The sequence below is a fragment of the Corapipo altera genome, unplaced genomic scaffold, assembly GCF_003945725.1.
Source record: "Corapipo altera isolate COAL_440 unplaced genomic scaffold, ASM394572v1 75, whole genome shotgun sequence".
In the NCBI taxonomy this organism is placed as follows: Eukaryota; Metazoa; Chordata; class Aves; order Passeriformes; family Pipridae; genus Corapipo; species Corapipo altera.
In genome coordinates, this window is record NW_020884887.1 from 15847954 (window position 1) to 15868941 (window position 20988).

The 20988-nt window shown below is 37.4% G+C and overlaps 1 protein-coding gene across 2 annotated transcripts in view; it reads left to right on the forward strand.

The window, feature by feature from the left end:
- GABRG2 (gamma-aminobutyric acid type A receptor gamma2 subunit) overlaps positions 1-20234 on the forward strand; it is a 60428-nt gene extending 40194 nt beyond the window's left edge. The window contains exons 8-11 of one of the 2 annotated variants that reach the window (XM_027643261.1): positions 13157-13309; positions 14812-15017; positions 16712-16735; positions 18196-20131. In XM_027643261.1, the coding sequence (XP_027499062.1) occupies positions 13157-13309; positions 14812-15017; positions 16712-16735; positions 18196-18471 (659 nt within the window). In that variant the 3' untranslated portion in view covers positions 18472-20131. Of the gene's footprint in view, positions 1-13156; positions 13310-14811; positions 15018-16711; positions 16736-18195 lie in introns of both variants that reach the window. The other variant, XM_027643262.1, reaches the window with a different exon arrangement.
- The last annotated feature ends 754 nt before the right edge of the window (positions 20235-20988 follow it).

Here is a 20988-nt window from a genome sequence, read left to right on the forward strand (position 1 = left end):
GTGTCACAACCTCACTTTTAAGAAAAGATTAAGAGGTTGCACTGTCTGGCCTGAAAACATGCAGTGTGATGGTGTACACACTGCGACATGGGATGCAGACTCCCAGGGGAACTGTTTTGTAGTAGCTGTGAACGTTACCCTGAATATGTCTATTTGAGAAATAAACAGTTCTTCAAAGGTCTCCTCTTGAAAAGGGCAAGCCATTTAAATACCTTGTAGGATTTGGACTAGGGTGATTACATACACCTAGAAGCTCTACCTTTATTCCCGTGAAGCTGGTAACTGAAGCTTCAAGATAGTATCTGTAGTCTTAAAAGAATTTTTTTACATCCTAGGCTTGATCTGTTTGACTTCAAATGGCAACACTGGTTATAAATTATTCATGATTCATAGCTGTCTCTTCTGAGAGATGATCTTCAAACCAAGCATCCACTTCAACTCTCTTCTTCCCTTCGGGCCTGTTGTATGCAGGCCTGTGGCTTATCTTACTATTGGTAGTAAGTGTCATTTTATAACATTATTTCATTGTTTGACATTTTTACTAATTTATCTCTTTCGCAATTTCTCCTACATCTTCTACCTTAATTCTACATTTATTTACTATTTCAATCATAACCTAGTTCCTTCTACTCCAGGGCCTTTATTTCTTCTCTGATTTTAAAAATCTTTCTTCCCCCTCCCTTAAATAACTAAAGACATACTGGTTTGGAAAGCTTCTTTTTCTTTCCCTCAGCAATTTTCCTTTCTACCTGATGTCAATAATATCTTCCTAGAAAGTTTAAGAGGTTAAAAATACACCCAAACACATTTGTCATCTGCTTTCTTAGCATATAAATAACTGTTCTGTTAGAGCCAGTATTTTGCATTTCATTTCTTCACCAATCACACCTTAGACTATTTTGCAACACCTACTTTTGCCAGTGGATGTTTCTGCCGTTACCTCTAAACTGTGATTGTGAACAAGATTAATTTGCACACAGTTGAAGGTTCGCACCTGGCTTCTGAAACACAAAATACTTAATAAACCAGAAACAATTTGGAATCTGCACACAGAGCAGGCCTTGTCCTCAGGCAAACTGAGAGCAGGAGAAGGAGGGTAGTGTTTACTGCTCAAGTGTAACAATAGTCTCTTCTAGAAACATATCTCAAATTGAAAAACAAATCCATTTGTCATATTTTTATCAAAAATTCTTCTAAGTAGTCCTAAACACCAACAGACAGAATGAATCCATGAAATCTGTAGTTCCCCTGCAGAAAATTGCCTCCATGCAGTCATGCCTTCTCTCCTCTGGAGAGGAAGTAGAAGAAAACATTAACTTTTATTGCAGCCTCAGGTCTGCTGTCTCCTGGCTCTGACTAAAATAGCTGGAAACATTTGGACCAAAGATTAAATGTAGTATATCCTCAAATTCCTCTTCTTTCCAAATGAAAAGCATTCAGAGAAATTCAAGAATGACCTTTGCTATGCAAGAAAATTTCTAAAGATGAAAAGACAAATTTAAGAAGTGTTTTATGAACTACATTAGTCCCGTGCAGTCATTTCAGCAACGAGATCCTGCACAAAGCTCATTAAACTAATTTCAAGAGTTTTCCAACATACCAGTAAAACATTTGTTATTTAGACCAAAAAATTTAAATACTTCATTCTTTTTCTCTTGTGGCATTAACAAATAGACCTGTACATAATTTTTATTAGCAGTCATTAACCTAGGCCTCAAAGTGTCACCTTTAACTTAAATCCCATTTTTACATCTTACATTGATCTTATTACACCTGGAGTTGCCCACACTCTCTTTTCAGCCAAATCCTTTGCACAGTTGTCCAGTAAGTCCAAATACGTAGACCCACAGTATGGTATAAATATTGTGCTTTACCACTACATGAAACACGATGTGCTTTTTTTCCCTAGATGCAAAATGCTGAAAATTTCAACATGATAAAATTTACATAGCTTTGACAATTCTTATGTCATGCTATTTCAGAATTCTGATAGTGTGTTTGATCTAAAGTACCAGAGATGTGTTGTACTTCATACTTTGAAGTATGGAAATAAAAGTTATTTCCAAGTATCCCTGTAGCAAGCAGGGTTGGATGTTGCCAGCAGGTGGGTACACCATCTGGGTACCTTGAAATGGATGAAACATGACAAAACATATTTCCTATTTCCTTACATTGGTGATTACACTACCTCAAAACTTGTATTATTATGGCAATAGGTTAAATAGTTAAAATGAATCAAGTCGTTACGGTAAACACGCACAGAGCCCTGCTAGAGGTGCACAATGTGTTTGAAGCAGAGAGCTTTTCCTCAGCTATTCAGATAACAACCAGCCTTTCAAAGGAGCCAGAGCCACAGGTGGCCTGAGCGTGGCAGGCACAGCAGCTTCCTGACAGAACAGACCCAGCACGGGGGGCTGCCTGGAAATGGGGACTCTCCTTTCTCACCTTACACGACATTTCCTGTCATCCTCATGTCTCCTCACCTCTGAACTCAATGGACTTTCTATCACACTAAGGCAAAGAGGTCGTTTAGAAACCCAGCCACTCCTAACCATTCAGAGAGAAGATGCTGAGCTCTCATCCTTGCTTGATGCTTCCTAGGCAGGAGGGGGATGGGAAAGAGAGCAGAAGGTTCTATAAACTGCAGATTATTTACACACTGGAGCATAATGGTTCTCTCACAGCAGTTGCAACCTATTACACTGTGCTGCTATCACATCTGAGCATTAAATCCTGCACACTAAAAATCCTCCTGTGTTTGCTAATGCCAATGTAATAGCTTACCCACCTTCAAAAACAAACAAAAAAGATCAGTTGTTTGTAATTATGTTGCAAACTAGGAAAAAATCATCTGGAAATATATAGGGTCAGTTATGTTCATTTTCCCTTCAGACTTCTGGCATTCACAGATGAAATCTTGGAAGCAAACACATATAAGTTTACATTCAGTTCTCAATACATTTCCATATACTGACATTTTTCAGAAAAAAAATTCTCAGGCTAAATCTTGTCTCTGTGATTCCAAAATGAAGGTGGGAACAACAGTAATAGACTTTAATCACTGTCTAGTGACATTACATTCTTTCCTCCTATAATTAGAAACTAATGAGAAATGGAACACATTCTGTCAAACGAACTGAGAAAACATCACTTCAAGTGGAATGAGTGGCCAAGGACTAAACAAAATACAGAACTGTTGGGCAGAAAGTCATGTCATATATAAAGAAATTTCATTTGCTTGGATGACTGTAATGATTCATCTCATTTTGCAGAATTTTCATCAGCTGAGATTGTCATTTCACAAACATAAACTAATTGCAGTTCTCTTCTCTGTGCTCCCACAGGAAATCAAGGTGTTTGATATCAGACATATTCACACATAGACATTCACCTTACTTTCTAAAAACAGCAGAACAAAAGCAAATCTCCTCCCATCCCCTGCCCTCCATCCAGCTGTGCAATGCAGTTGGGATTCATCCTTTGGAATGTAAATTGAAAGGCAGGCTTCAGCTATCTGAATCCCAGAGATAATCTTATATAAATGGACTTCAGTGCAACCTTTGTCAAAATCTTAACATTGTTTTACCTCATTACATAATCAAAGTATAATCACAGCTTAGAAATGGATATTTAGAATTTCCACGATTAGATTTTTAGGGGAAATCACTCCCTACGCTTGCTGTGCTGTTCCAGCAATGAATGTGGCTGGTCCATTCTCTGGGGATTGCCAGCAGCCGGGTAGGGACTGGCACAGTGTCCTGGTGCTTCAAGTCTGTTGCAAGCAAATATCTGGAATGCCATGGCAGATGTTCTTTCTTTGTCCTAAAGACTAAACATTTACAGGATTTTATTTCAAATCACAACTTCTCTATGACACAACAGTGATATTTTGCTGCTAAACCTTGGGGGGAAAGAGGTTGTTGAGCATTTTTGGAATTGAAGAGACTTTATTATTAATTTTTTTCTGAACTCTGGCCCTTATGCATTCTAAAGATCAGTCAGTGAAAGAACAAAAAGCTGTGAAGGATAGAAACAATGAAAAGGACATTTGGCAAAGAATGAGATAAGAAGGTCTCATGGTCAGATATCTAGGGAACAGTGTTTTTTCTGGTTTTACCTTTTCCCCAGGTTTCTCATTTCTGGCTGTGGGAACCAATAAATCTCATACATATCAGCTTATGATCAACCCTGTGACCAAATTTCTGTTCTGTCTTGATGAACAGTCACTCATGTGCCCAGTGATCAAAAACTTCAGCTGAAATTACATTCCTGCAATATATGCAAAAACATATTGCACTGGAAGAGTATCATCTCTTCATGTGATCAGTGACTGGTTTTACAAGTACATTAGTACTGAACTAGACAGACTTAAGAACTTTCTGATCTGTTGGAAGAATAAAAAAAAATAGGTCACCAAGTTTTATACAGGACAATAATTTGAATAGGTTAAATCTGAATCCTCATTGTGACAATTTAGAACAAATAATATATTTTTGCTCATGCCACCCTTACAGTGCAAGACATCTCACTGAACCCCATCTTCAGGCTGACTCAGTACCCAAGATGGTCACCAAGACAGTAAATGGCAGCAAACTCCAAATATAGACCCTGTCAAGGCAAGAAAAGAGATGGAGACAAAAGCCAGATTAAGGTGCATCAGGACAAATACACCAATCTTAAGCTATTTACATGATTTTTCATCCTAGATTAGAGCTGCACTGTACAATGTAATCCACGGTCTGACACTGGCTTGATTTGGGAGAGAGATCTGACTCCTGTCTCCCATTCTCCCCTTTTCCTGCCTTTCCTGGGGGCAGTTGTCTGTGTTCATGCACTGCTGAGCAGAGCAACACCAGAGCTCTGCTACTGTCACCTAATTTGACATGAAAGAGAAAAGACTTTGTCCATATTCTCTCTTTTTTTGTTTCCTTTAATTTTCTTTCATGACTTTTAGCAGCTTTTGGGTGTCCCTGCTGCCCTCCAGTGTACCACAAGTACAGAAGGGCACACAATGGGAAGGAAATCAGCTGTTTTACAGGCAATGGCCCCCAGTCTAATACCATCCAGTTATTATTTGTTATTACAGAATAGCTGTATAAAAATGGCACCAGGTCTGCCTCTTTTTGGAAGAAGGATCCATTTAGAATCCTTTTGGTCCTGTTTACTATTACTTTTATAGTCTGTACTAATCCAGTAGCCTTTAAAGAGCTAGAGAGAATAGGAACCTCTTAGCTTAAAGGAGATGTTTATAGAAATCGGATGGTACTATTTTAATGGTATTTTCATGTACCATGACTAAGCCCTAGAAAACACATCTTTTCCATTAAACTACTATTTACCCGTTCCTTCTTTTAAAATAAACCAACAGCACTAGCTGTGATCTCTGCCTAGCAGAAAAGGAGACTGTGGCCATGTTAACAGCAAAAGAGAGAAAAAACAAGGATGTATCTATTAGCTATTTATGAGGAAAAGAAGATAAATTCTGCTGCCACTGTTGTTCTTCATTAACAATTTATGAAGTTTATACTCAGTACTTGTAGCACAAAGGTGATGTTGCTTTAGTGATATTTCTGCCATACAAGAGTCAGTTTAGTCCTTCCAAGTGCCCTCTGCTAACAGAGCCACACGAGTCAGTTGTGCCGTTTCAGTGGTTGTAGAAACACTCAATGGCGACAACAGTTAAAAGTTTTTAAGAGTCGGTTTTCCACTGGCAGACTTGCAAGCGTTTCTCGTTTCTCTTCTGAGGTGACAGTGCCCTCCTGTGGCAGGAGTTTTGCTATTTGCCTTTTTCCCTATGTATACTCCATCCTGAAATATGAACTGGATAAGGTTTCCAATATATAAACATGTCATTTATTTATATACTTGTTTACATGAGTTAATTATGAGAAAACGTTCCATTTCTATCTATATTTTCATATGGCTCTTTCAGCAAATATTTTAAAAACGTTCTGGCTCTTCTCTGTATGGTTTTTGTGTAAAATGAGGAGATAAAAGCCCCCTGGGAATCTGGACAGCTGGTGCATCTCTGGGTCTGTATGAACCGTGTTGGCCACTGTTTGCTGCACTAACAGAATTGTGCCTATTAGTTACCATATCAATTGTGACTGACATTGATCCTAGTGTTTAGTCATTTGATCTGTTCTTAAAGAACAAATGATGGCCTGAAATTTTGGGAGAGTTTGGCTCATATATTAATCTTCTCCTATCTGACTTTTTTTTTTTTTGGTAGCTTCATAGAGATCCATCTAGTAGAGGAAAACTTAATGTTTTAAAAAGACACAACAAAGATACTTAGTAGCTTTTTCTGCCAATTAGTGATTCATCATCAATGTTCTCCTATATAATTTATTTTCTTCACAAATTTTTACATTTTTGGCACAAAAAGCACTAAATTATAAAAAATATCAGAATTAATGACACACACATTGATTTTCATACTAGTAAACACTGCCAAAATATTTAAAGTAACCAAATATTCAAGAAAAATTCTATTCATACGCTGGGATAGAACATATGCAGTTCCTCAGGGAGAAGAGCTCCACAATGAAACTCTTGACACCACGGAGTCCATGAGGTGATGAGCTCACGTGCTGTAAACTTCCAGCACTACACAGAGAAATTCTGGAGATTTTAGCTGGTGGAATGTTTAATGGGACAAATACAGTTTGAGAAGAAGAGAGCCACCTCTACCATCCACTGGTTTTTGATGTGCCATTCAGAGTGCTGTGTAGCTTTGTAAGAAACAGAGGGAGAAATAAAGTCTTACAAACTTTCAAAACCCTTATGTCTATGAACACGTCTATGCAAACACTGGTTGTTTTCCAAAGCTTTGAAGTTAGCCATGAAAGATCTTCACAGAAATGCCAACCCATAAAAAGGCCAATCCTTCATCTAATGGAATTTCCCTGTTCAAAACTCTCTCTTAGAGTTAACAGAAATGAAGCACTGAATGTTCCCCATTCCACCCATCTATGAGAATTAACTGAAGTGACGCATACAAATAACTTGACCAGGCAGCCAACATATGATTTTTGAAGCTCTTCTGCAGTTCTTTTAATAATTTAAATCCAGCAGTGTTTTAAAAAACAGAAAGCAGAATCTCATAATAGCATGAGACAATCTCAGCTAAAAGTGTTGCTACCTGAACTATAATTAAGACACCAATTTCCTGTGATGTTCTAAAGCTGTTCTTTTCTCTTGCATTTGCACTAGCTTCCAAATCACTTCTGAGTACAAATTAAAGGGTTGTTTCCCCAGTACCTTACACTTCGTACAGTCACTTAAACATGCATAAAGAGAGCACTAATGGGTATAATTTCCCATTCACTTTGCACAGGTAGAAATGATTCCACAACCAGGAAGCAATGAAGGATCACACCCACTGTGCTGATTAAATCAGTTAAGTACAGGGTACATTCCCCTGGCTATGCCCCACTAATTCCTTCTATTGAACCTCTGGGACTTAGGCCAGGACGTGTGCACAGATGGTTCCCCAAATCAGGAATTCACTTCCCCTACTGGCTAACAGAGCCAGAATCCTGGTATGCAAATCACTATATCACACATGTATATTAGGAGGAACTTAGCAATTTCTGAAGCTCACATAGACTGCTTTGAGCCTGTGTAAAATAGGATAGAACAGGACTGTTAGAAATACATTTGTAAGGGCTTGCTAAGATCATGATCACTGAATACTGATGCATGCATCTCATTTTCAAAGTATCTCCTACTCTGGAAGTGACTTAAGATCCATGCACTCTCTCTGTATGCAGCAGAGATTATTGCCACCAAAAGAAATACTCCAATTCCCTTTCAGAGTGACAGTCTGAGAATGCTGTGCCTCAAGTCAGAACCCTGCCCTACATCTCGTGATCTTCCAAACATAATTGGCAGGAATATACACTTAGGAGAAAACATGAGTATTTATACATGAGGATAAACATGACCTGGATAACATTTTCCTGAGGGATTGCATTCTGGTTTAAATATATATCACCAAAGAAACCGAATAACTTGGTATTGTATCTTCAGATGACAAAGACTGTGTCTATTGCCTCTATAGGCACACAAACACTGATATAGAGGAATAGGTATATGATAAAGATTGATACAGAGGAATAGGAGAAATACAGATATTCAGAGAGAAAAAAGGTCTAAATATATTAAGGATGAGTTATTATGCTCTTCAGTGTAATAAGATTATTTTTCCAGGGAAATCTTGTATTTCTTTAAAGATTGAAAATTACCTAGGTATTATTTTCCAGACGTATGTAGCAGTTAACATGGGCCATAGGACTGTAAGGTCTCTGGTGAAAGGCTAAGGAATCCAAAATCTCCTAATTATGGTGCCAAATGTTAAGTCCTTAAGTATGTTGTCTTACAAAGATACTGCCACATTGCATTATCATTGATTTCTAGAAAAATCCAAAAGTATATTAGTCCTCCAAAAGCAGTCTGGCAGTCTGAGAAGCTTTCTTGCTGCAGCAGACAATATTGGATAAACAAGAGTCAGAGCTCAGGGAAGGAGGATAAAGTAATAATGAAAAGATTATCAGTTTGTCAACTGAGGACTAATGAACGACACTGTGCTAAGGATCAACTCTAGCCATTTTTTTGCTAAAATAATGTCTTAGTTTGATAGCTTCATGCAGGCATCACACCAGGAGTGAAAAATCACCTGAGGCACAGAGATAATCTGAAAAAACCCAGAGACTATTTAAGCTGGTCTTAGCTAAAGAGCTGAGAAGTCCATGAATGGAGTTGGAAAATAAACCAAATGTGCTTGAAAACAGGGCTGGAGCAAGATTCCATCATGAAAGGTGTGATTAAAGCAAAGTACTGTCAAATGCATGTTCCACAGAGGAGTTAATGCATTTGACATTTTGGATGGATGTGTTATGACAACTGATACTAGTTCCTAAACTGCACATCTTTAGTCTTGCATTATTTTGTATGTTCAGAGTACTTTCCTTATTCAAAATCTCAGAAAACATGCTATAATATAATTCTAACATCACTTACATAAATTAGGCAATACCACCAAGATACTTCTGTGGAGCTTCCCACCCTTTAGTCCTGTTTTCCCTGACTCATTATTGTCCCAGTTTTCCCCTGGCTAGCAGTGGAGCAGCACAGCTGTTCACTCACTCCCCAGTCACCAGCCCTCCCCAGCAGGGAGGAGAATCAGAAAGAAAAGGTAAACCTTGCAGGTTGAGATAAGAACAACATAATAATTGAAACAAAATATTATTATTATTATAAATATGTGAATAATGTTAATAATAATTGTAACAATAAGGGGAGAAAGAGTAACAGAACCCAGCAGAAACAAGTGATGCCACTGCAATTGCTCAGCAGCCAGTGCCTGATGCCAGCCCAGCCCTGGGCAGTGCCCAGCCAGCTCCCCCAGTCTGTGCTGGGCACGACGTTCCGTGGGGTGGAACATCCCTTTGGCCATCTGGGGCAGATTCCTGGCTCTGCACCCTCCCAGCCTTTTGTGTGATTACTCACCAGCAGAGCAGAACATGAGACACTGGAAAGTCCTTAACTTGGGGTCAGCCCTGCTCAGCAAAACAAACCTCAGTGTGTTATATCACCAGTCTCGTGCTAAAACCAGAACACATCCTGTGCCAGCTCCTAAGAAGAAAATGCACTCTGTCCCAGGTGAAACCAGAATGTATTACTTCAAGGCTAGAAGAGATAGTCAGTACATTACAGAATTACTGGCTTGCCTTGTCTTGGCAATTCTTAAATTCTATTTGTTATTCTCACTCTTACCTTAAAAAAAAAAAAATCATCAGTACCTCTCACTTCCCAAAATCCCACCAAAGCAAGGTAAGATATTAACAAAACAACTCTCAGTGGTATTAATATTATTCCTTTCTTTAGTAAGGGTCTCTGGAACACTCCATAACACAACAGTGTCTGCAGCATCAGCAGGCTTTCAGATTAGAAAGCAAAATGTAATTCACAAGAATTTCTGCATCCTTGAATGACTTTTTGGACTGGTCACCTCCACAGTGCCTGGCAAGTTAGAGTTGACACCGAAGTTTTCACTTCCCCTGATTTAACTTCTCCATTAGTAGAAACCTTAAAGCTCATATAAAATATATATGGTCTCTTATTTCCTTGTGCTTTCAGTAAAACATTTCCAATTCTACAATGCATAAGAAATAAGATCTGCCAGAATAATGGTGCGGACTTTGTCTATAAATATCAGGAGCTGACACAGAGTTTCCTATGGATATCATTCTGGAGTGGTTTGAATTTTTTTACACATATGTCATTAGGAAAAGAAGTCTTTGCATAAAGGAAGGTGCAACAACATTTGTGAGGGTTGAACAAGACCTACAACAATTACACCACTTTTTTAACTTTTTGGGCATATTAGCAGAAATATGTTCTTTCCCAACATAACTACTTCAGAAGCCCAGTATTTAAAAAAAAAAAAAAAAAAAAAAAAAGAGAGAGAAAAGAAAAGCAGAGGGAATTGTATTCTTATATTCCATTACATATAAACCACCTGGAGAGTCTCCAGTTTTTGTAGCAAATGCTCTGGGACAGGTCACTCTTGTTCCTGTATGGAAATGAATTGTCCTCTGATGTGCTGCTTTGAGATGACAGAGAATTGAGTTGAGTTTCACTGTTGGTGAACAGCCAAGGGCCTTAAAACTTAATGTTTTAAAGATCTTACACATGAAATGAAAATAATGCATACAATATTGTAAAAATATTATTGTAATAGTTTACTCCTCATGTTAAGGGAAAAATCCAGACAAGTGTCCATGGACTGCAGATGGTGCCCACCAAGCTTTCTAAAGAACCAAACAAAAAACCACTGTATGTGAAACAGTCTGTAAATGAAAGGGTTGAGGCCACTCCCCCCCCTGCACATCTGTGTATATTCACATGTTCCCCAGATCTCTGTATATTCACATGTTCCCCACATCTGTGTATATTCACATGTTCCCCACATCTCTGTATATTCACATGTTCCCCACCCCAGCCTTGGCTCTGCACACACAGTCTGATCAGGGACAGGGCTTTGCAGCCAGGCCTTGCTCTAGGTTGTCTCTATTTATCTTTCTCAGCACAGGTGCCAAGTTTTGGATTTGTCTCTAATACCTGTAAGAAAGTGCTGGCTTGTGTAGTGGATTCTGCTATTTTCTGTTCTTTTGAATACAAGGCAGGAGTGCTAGAACTACCAAAACAGTTGGGCAAAAAGAACTATCCAAGTGCAGGACAAACCAGAGAGAGTAGTTGCCTGGGATCTTAGACATCCTTCAGCTACTCCAAAAGGCTTCAGAAAAAAGCAGTAACAGACATAAAACATCTGATTTTCAAATTTCAGTTCTGAGCTAATCTTTTGTACCTTTTTATGTTCTTATATATGTTTGGGTTTATATTTCACCTCTTACTTTTGATAATTTTTTGTCCCATTAAAATTATATAAAAGTGAGCATGAAAACAGCTTCTCCTTAAAAATGTTTGCATGGAAGTAATACAGCTACTGTTTAAAAGGAGGTCTACCATAGTATAGCAGAAAAGAAAAATTAAATACCAATGCTAATAATAGTATATATGAGGGTGAGTAAATAAAAAGACAAGTCCTAAAACTGAAAAAATAATCACTTCTCAGGAAGTTAATACATGATGAAGAGAGATCAAGAATGAGTCATATTGCAGTTTTATGGCTTCAGTTTTACAGTGCTTCTGATGAGTGATGGTTTCTTATCTTCAGGGTTTCTTGGTATATGAAGGACCTATACATATGATGCAAACTTATCTATGAACTAAGGGGATAATAAGACTAAAGTTATTAAAATTGGTTGCTCCTATTCAGCCATATCTCCTTGTAAACCATATGTATAAAATTTGCCTTTTTTGTGGTTTTGGTCGAGTTATAATATAACTAATTTAAAACCAGTTAATCCCAGGAATATGGACATTCAATTTTAAAAAAATAACATAACAAAGAAGCACCAGCTGAAGACTGATCTCTGAAGTTTCTTCTTTGGTCAGGTTCAAAGGGATTATTCTGGGGGAAATTAAAATTTTAATTATGCCTGAAAAGAGGGAGTTCAGTGTTAACTAGAGGCACTGATCTAAGCAGAATACACATTAGCCACAGAGTCTCTTTGATAAGACTGGAAAACTATCTTACTCTAAATTTGCAAATCCTATCCTGTTTCCATATGAGACTTCTCTGGGCTGCTTTTCACTGAATTACAAAGAAGTCTTTGTAGCCTGGGGTTCTGTAGTTCTTTTGCTATCAAGATTTCCCAGGAGTGCTGTAATCTGAAGTAAAGATGAGAACTAGGGTTGTTTTGGGGTTGGTTTTGTTTTGGATTGGTTTGGTTTTGGGTTTTTTTGTTTTGTTTTGTTGTTGGGTTGGGGCTTTTTTTGGCTTAGAAAAGAATACATCAAAAACTGAAGCTTTGCTGTACCCCTGAATCCAGATGGAATATACTTAATAATTTGAGAGAGGAAAAGAAAATCACAACCTATTGAATGGGAATAATGTGTTACGTACACCAGAGTAACTTATAGCCTGGTTTTAGGGAGCACTTAGGAAATGTGGGTGCAAATTATTTTAGAGGAGAAAATACAACAGAAAACCTTCAGGCAAATAAAAAATTAATTACTGACACAGCCTAGCTCTGAAGAATAGTTGACAACATGAATAACCTAGGGAGTACATGTGAAAGCATGCAGCATTGAGAGCAGAGCTGAGTGTGCTCACAGGGCCAGCACAGGGCCTGCAGAGGCTGGACCAGCACACACCAGAGGACTGGCCTGGGCAGCTGCAGGTTGTCAGGAGTGGCTTGGGTAGAAGGAACCTGTCACACTATGCAAGGGAGGTTACCCTGGAAATCTTACAGTAAAGTCACCTAAATGCATCTGCAGGACTTTTTGCTTTCAGAGTGTGGAAAATCCACCAGGTCTTCAGCTAGACCTGGGTTGAAGAAGATGTATGAATGAATTTGTCATCAGCATCTCTGGTGAATCAGTTTAATATATATATATATATATATATATATATATATACACACCCCTCAACCCCCAGACATGGAATAGAAAAGCCTAGCTATTACATAGAAAATTTATGCTGGGTTTTTAACATATTTTATCTCACTATGTTTTTGTTTTACAGGAGACTACGTAGTCATGTCTGTTTTCTTTAACCTGAGCAGGAGAATGGGTTATTTCACTATTCAGACCTACATTCCCTGCACACTTATTGTTGTCTTATCCTGGGTCTCTTTCTGGATTAATAAGGATGCAGTTCCAGCCAGAACATCACTGGGTGAGTTGATTTTTTCCTAGTTTTATTCAGGTGTTATTATGCTTAATTGACACCTCTGCAGATCACCAGTTTGTAGATGTAAGAAAAGAGACAATTTCACAAGAACTCTCCTTGTTTAGAGGGATGTAGTGATTTCTAAGGAATGACACAGACAAGCCATATTTGTATCTCTTCCTTTTTACTGTGTCAGATTCTGAGTATTGTAGATTGTCAATAATAAAAGCTTTTGCATTTTTTCCGATTCCAGCAGTCCTCCTTCTATCCATCAAGATGCTGAGGAACATTGGTGGATTAGAGGCAGGGACACATTAGTTTCATTTGTTCTCACCATGACTGGCAGCACAAATGAAGGAGAAGGAATCCACCTTTCTGGGTGCCCGCGTGCCATGGTGGTAACAAGGGGAGAATGTAGCACCCTGACTTCTACTTTAAAGGCCAACAGTCAGATGTAGACTTCAGGCCAAAAAATCAACTGAATTCGGTGGAAATCAAAATCCTGTGCATGAAAATGTGACATGCAATTAATCAGAATTAAAAATTTCTATACGTTTAGCAACTGCTCCGCAAATAAACGGAGACCAAATTAATCTTGCCTGTGCAAAGCAGCTGTAGCCATAAGAATCAGCAAAGGAGAAACAGTCAACTAGAGAAACTCAAACACATTTTCTACTTCTGCATTAAATCCACACAAGTGAGGATCATTTTAGTTTTTCCCTCTGCATTTTCATTTCTTCAGAGAACTACACCACAGAGCATTGGAGTGCAAAATGAGGGACACAATCTTCATTCCAGATTCCCTTGAGAGAAACACAAGAATAGAGGAACAGTGGCTCCCATGGCAGAAAGTTTTAAGTATTTAACTGTCTTTTTCACATTCTCACTAAAAAGAGGTTATAAAATCTGCTTTAAAGAAGTAGAAAATTAATAAAGGCATTCAGATACACAAAACACTTACCCCTCTGTTGAGAATTAGTCTATTTGTACCACTAAAAAGGTAAAACCAATGGCATGAAATTTGCCATGTACAATGTGATGGATTTTAACTGTCCTAATGCATTTTTAATGTTCTTCACACCATAGTACAGGGAATAATGTTCTGAAAGGGAAAGGGGTGGTGAGGCATGTCACAGTGCTTCACAGTTAAAGACTCTTTCTAGCTCTGTTTAAGAGTTTGAGCACAAAACCTAAATTTTTAAATAAAAATCAAAGCTCCTTAGAATTAAACTACAAAACCAAAATCCTAAATTAAATTTCTTAGAATCAGAATCCACCTAACCAAAATATTCTGAGCAGCACTGGCCATGCAAAAATATCTCATACCCCTGTTAATCCTCTAAGCTCTCACTGAATCCACATTTCACTGCTGGGATGTACTGTTTAATATCTTTGCTATCTGTTTGAACTCCAGGCATACTTCAAAACCAGTCAGAGAGAGGTAATTGGCAAAATCAGTTTGTTACTTGAAGTAGTAATACTTTTGTTGTTTTCTATCCATCTACCAGGTATTACAACTGTCCTGACAATGACCACCCTCAGTACAATTGCTCGTAAATCTCTTCCCAAGGTCTCCTATGTGACAGCAATGGATCTTTTTGTGTCAGTCTGCTTTATTTTTGTTTTCTCTGCACTTGTGGAATATGGAACTTTGCATTACTTTGTCAGCAATAGAAAGCCAAGCAAGGATAAAGACAAAAAGAAGAAAAACCCAGTATGTATCTTTCTTACCAGCAAGGCCTAAATTCAATTACTTTTTCTGAGAGAGCATTTGAATCTCTCTTTATAATTGTACTTTTTTTTATACTTTGCTATTACATACATACTCTTCCTTTGTAATCATAGAAATGCAAACATTCACCTTGAGAATGAAAAGCTCATATATTACAGTTGTCTGCATGCCAGAGAAACTAATTTCTTAGAATAAAGATCCTTTTAACCAAAGTGTTTGGCAAATCACAACTATGACCAAACCCATTATTTGTGCCATAGATAGAGCTCTTGCTGTGACTTTTATAGAAGCTTTTCAGTTTCTCTGTCTTAGCATTAACAATATTCTATGCCATTAACTTATGTCCATATTATTGACATGACTCTCCTTCTTATTATCAGGACTACAGTTGAACTTTTATATTCAAACTGCAGTGTGTGCTTTTTCTAATCTCCCCTTAAGCATCTGTTTCCATTTTTTCCTTATCTTCTTTTTCTTGTATTTCTCACCTCCTTTACCTACTTCCTTAGAAAGTGATTTGGCCAGTAGTTTATGATGATACATATGGATGCATGCTACCCAATAACAAAAAAATTAAAACAATTAAAAAAAAAATCCTGGAAGCACCCTCAGTAGATATTTGGGCTTTTGCCCAAACAGGGGAAAAAGTTTTGCTTATTTCAACCAGGACAGATTTCTCATTGCCTTTGGCAACTGAACTGACAAGTTTGTTGTCTAAAATCTCTAAATTAATTAGTTTAAAATCAGAGGAGGAAAAGTAGCATAATCATCTACGGGGGAAAAAAAGTGACGAAAAAGTGTTTTACATTAAAAAAGAGCATTTTCAAATCCATTTTAGGCATCCAGCAAAAAATAGTGATTTGGATTTGCTCTGCTAAAATATTCATGGACTTTTGAAGATATTCCTTTTAGTTATAACACAGAGCACAAAAAGGATAAAGAAAAAAAAACAAAGAACCTTTTACTGCTCATTATTCCTGTAATTTCAACTTCAAAAGCTGTTGAGAAGTAGACTGTAAAAAAATGAAATAAAATGATGAAGTGAAGTGTCCTGTCTTAGGTGGAAATAAAACATGTCTCCGTGCATGTGTGTCTTACGCAGTCAGGTAAAGGAACAAAATCTAAATACCTCAGATTTAGCTGTGACCCTTTAAAGTGTCCATATAGGGCTGATTACTTGTTCTTTACATTGCTTATGTGTGAGCTTCGGGGAAGAAACAGAGATAGAAATGTTTGCCTGGATCCTAATCACAGAGCCTAAAAAACTTAAAATAACTCTATAAGTCTACTCTGTTCGGGTCACAGTCTGCAGGTAAAAAGACTTCTTTCTCAATAGTGGTTCTATAAACTGTGAATAGTCTCCTTCAGAACAGTTCAGCATAACAGACTGGAACCTCCTCAGGATGTGAAAATCTAAATGAAGGTTGATGTCTTATGTCCTTGGCCCAGCTATAGCTACAAGACAGTGCCAAGTCAAAGATGTGGGGGTTTTATGCTACAGATACTTGTTTCAATTGCTGTTATCCCAACCTTTCTATAACTCTAGTTCTTTAGACTTACTATGTTTTAGAAACATATTTTTAATTTACATTATTTTTGTCTCTTTCTTTCTTTTCTTTCTTTCTTTAATTTAAAACAAAACCCTCTGATTCTCTTTTCTGTCTACAAAATGAAAGCTTCTTCGGATGTTTTCCTTCAAGGTATAATGTTTTTTGGAATGGAAATTCACTGCATGCGACTGCTGAATTTAACTGTTAGAACTTAGATGAGATTGGTGTTCTGTTGGGTTTTTTTATTAATGAGGCATCTACTAAGCCTCATTCTACTAAGCATTCTACTCAAGGTACTTCCTAATTAAGTAGAATGGTTACATATTTCTAAACAAATTGTAGAGTTGATTCAGCAGCCCAAATACTGATTCACTATGGTTCTGAACTTACCTAAATTCAAGAATGACCAACATTATTGGATCACATGAATTAAGAGAGTTTAATGTTAAAACATTTCTGCTCCTCTCTTTCTCAATTTGCCATGGGATCCAATAGCACCAGCTACCCTACAATCCTGCAATGTACACCCTTTTAGAACTCAACTCTCACTCTTTTTAACCTTCGTGATACTTCACTCCAAATTATAAAACCAAATCTGTTCCCATGTTGACCTGAACAAAATTCAGTGTTATCATCAGTTATTCAAATGATGATCCTTATGCAAAAAAATTCGGGGTTTTGAAAGGGTTTAAGACGCATATAGATTTTTAATGTCATCCCTGGATCAACATACTCTTAGCAAATTAGCAAATATATCTAGCTGTGTTTTTCATCTAAAACTTATCTCCATTCAGAAATGCAGAGATTTTATTTAAAAAAAAAGGAAAAAAAAAGAAATTACATAAAATAAACCCAAGAAATTTACATACTTATAGAATGGAATTGTTATTTTCCCTAATAACTATCAGCAGAATATTTCAATGCCTGTCATGCTAGTGTTCACCAAGTGCTCAGATGTGTTTACATGCTTAGCTTGCTCAACTGATACTAAATATATATATGTATGTAGATATATATGTACAGCTACTATATAAAATTTGGAATATGTCGAACTGTCTAGGTGGTGAACATTAGTAGGTGGTGAACTGCATATATTCAAATAACTGGAGAGTTTTATAAAGATTCTCCTAACCCTATTCAAAAGACCCAGTTTTTTCCTTTATTTCTTGTGCATATGTATTTGCTCCTGACTCAACATAAACCAACCCTATTAAAATCCTGCATTTCCAAATAATTCATCTCCTTCCACGTCCAATACACAAATTACCTTCAGATATCAAGCAGTTACGTAAAATATAAACCAAAAAAGAAATTCAAAATACCATCAAATTACATTCCTGGATGTTTCATTTAACCTCTAACATTTACTTAGTCTGGCTTTGAAGCCAATTGCCCACAGCCACTAACTTTATTGGTTCGTGCTGCTTCCTTGTAAAGTTGAAGTGTGTGATACAAGCGACTTTAATAAGTTCAAGGCAATATCACCATTAGAGCCCCTCAGCACCCCTGTGCCCACACAGAACACCATGCCCATGCTGCCCATTAGTGTCCCTCTCCCAGTTGCTCTGGTGACAATAACAGATCCTTCTCTTTCTGCTGCTCCACCTTAGGCACCTACTATTGACATCCGCCCCCGGTCAGCTACTATTCAAATGAACAATGCTACACACCTGCAAGAAAGGGATGAAGAATATGGGTATGAGTGTCTGGATGGCAAGGACTGTGCCAGTTTTTTTTGCTGCTTCGAGGATTGCCGGACGGGCGCGTGGCGGCACGGCCGGATACACATCCGCATCGCCAAAATGGACTCCTACGCACGCATCTTCTTCCCCACTGCCTTCTGCCTCTTCAACCTGGTCTACTGGGTATCGTATCTTTACCTTTAAAGGCAGAAGGTAATCAGTGATATGAGCCTTACTCACTGAATTTCTTAGAGAGATGGTTTCCTAAATTCACTTGAAGTATTTATGATGCGCTTTATAGTGGTCTGAATTCTTTAGTGCCATAATCCCTAAATATCAGTCATATCATTTGTCCAAAAATCACCATCTGGTTATTGTGAATTGTATGTCCATTGCACATGCCAAAAATAATTTGAAAATAAAATCATTTGGACAGGCAATATACAGCTACACTCACTGGAATAGAGAGAAACGGGGAGCGCAGCAACACCACTCAACAGTTGGTACTGCAGTTTCAAACAGGAGAGGGAGAGAGAGGGGGGAGATAAAGTGCTGTACAGTTGGCTAACATTGGCTATAATTATGCTATAGCTTTATTCTCTGTGGGCTTTTCTTTTTGGAAGAGTCATCTCTCACTTTGAATAGGTATTATTAAGCTAGGAAAGTTAAATTCTACTCCCACCAAGATGAAAATGCCATCCCTTTAAGAGCACATGTACAATGCTGTAAATATTTCAATACCTTGTAGTACATAAAGTCTAGTGCATGCATCTTTTGGGGGCCAAAATAAATGAGAAAAGGTACCATAAAGTTTTGTCTTTTATTTTGTGTCTCTGGATGTGCTATTGTAATTGAAATGTGGACAGAACTTTTTTTTTCTTGAAAAATTGCCCCTTTCCCTCATGCATGGAAGATCCAAGCAGACAGCACTTTCATGTAAGACATTAGAGAAGCCTTAAGGATTCAAATAAATAACATGTAGACAAATCTGTATGGCCAATATAATAGCTCATAAAGTGTAATGTATGTGTCTGCTGCAGTTGTAGCCTTCATTTGCCATTGATATTTCAGCTGAATCTCCAGTAATTATACATTGCAAGATCAGCTTCCGAATTTAATCCATGTGCTTCTATTTGTTCTTTTCCTATGTTGAGCTCTACTTTTTTCCTTACACAAGTGTTTGTGGGGGTCTTTTGTTCTTTAAACCAATCCAGGAAATTTATTCTAGATGTTATTTTTACATAAGAGCTTCAAGTTAATTTTGAAACATTAGACTTTGTATTATATATACACAAACAGTTCTCTGCCCATTCATGTCCTTGATCAGCAATAGTTGTTGTCAGTGCTGCTTTCACTCGGTGAGTACCTTTACTAAACCAACCTTGCCCATGGCTGGCACACAGTTTATAGACAGACTTGAAAATGAAAGGGAACAAAAGGGTGTCTTGGCTACTAAATCACATGTATGCAGTTACGTGCATTTAAAACCTTCAACCCACCTGGGTGAATCTTGAAAACTGTTTATCCACTGGTTTTCAGAACCTGTATGATTCTCAATTATGCAACCTTAAGCACATGTAAATAAGACTGACCTTTTTTTTTTTTTTACTTGTAAAATGTCACCTCCAGGAAAGTGGGCTTGCAGCTTGAAAAGGGAGATCTATAATCTATCATTACAGAATTACTACTAGTTAAAATGGAGGAAAAGGAAAGTTTTCCAATGTTTGTATAGTTTTGAAAATAAAAATGTATAAAAAAGGAATATCTCTATCATCGATTGCTCCTTGTCCAATGTATTTGAAAAAATTTTAATAAAGGAATTGCACACACTTGTGGACTTTTTCAATAAAACTGCTGCACTCAATTCCAGTATTCCTGTGATTAGTTTGTTAAAAGCATGCTTTGAGAACTAGACTGCTGGACTAGTTTGATTCATCAGATGCCTAAATATAAGTGATTATAATCCTCATAATCCTCTGCATTGTCTCATTTTTTAGTCAAATGGATTACTCACATAATTTTCAAGGATTAAGATTAAATCTTTTGAAGGTTATCTTATTCTTAAATGATAATAATAACAAAAGTATTTAAAAATCACTGAATTGGGAGTACTCTAATGAAGAGAGAGAACCTTTCTTTATCTACTTAGAGTCTCTACTACCTGAATGTGTGTCAATCATCTTTCACATGGAAATGTGTTTCAGCTGGTGGCAGACAGATCTCTAATTTATTTTTTTTCCAATTTCTAATTTATTTTTCCAGATTTCTAATTTATTTTTAACAGTCAGTGATTTAGCAGCTTTCTGTTAGTTCCTTGCAATTAATAAGTGTGACTGATGCCATACATTTATCATTTTGATTTTTACCTGGATTTTTCCTGCTACCAAATAAGTTTTATACAGACTACTAAGAAACTCAGCCCAACTTAATCCTTAATTGTGAAATTAAGGATTCAGAGACACTGAGCATTTTACCCTAGTCCAGGTCAAGTTACATGTGCCTGAGAAAAGCCTGTGACACCGATGAACTGGATGCAGTAACAAGGAATGAACGATCAGATCCCTCACTTGTGCAAGGTGGGATCTCCTTCCAGCAAGGGAGGGGCTCAGTTAAAGACTGATACACCCCCATCTCAAAAACACAAACCACACAACATGGAAAAGTGTACCACGTCTCCCTAAAGGAGTTGAGTGAACTTTTCTCACCACCACTACACAAAAT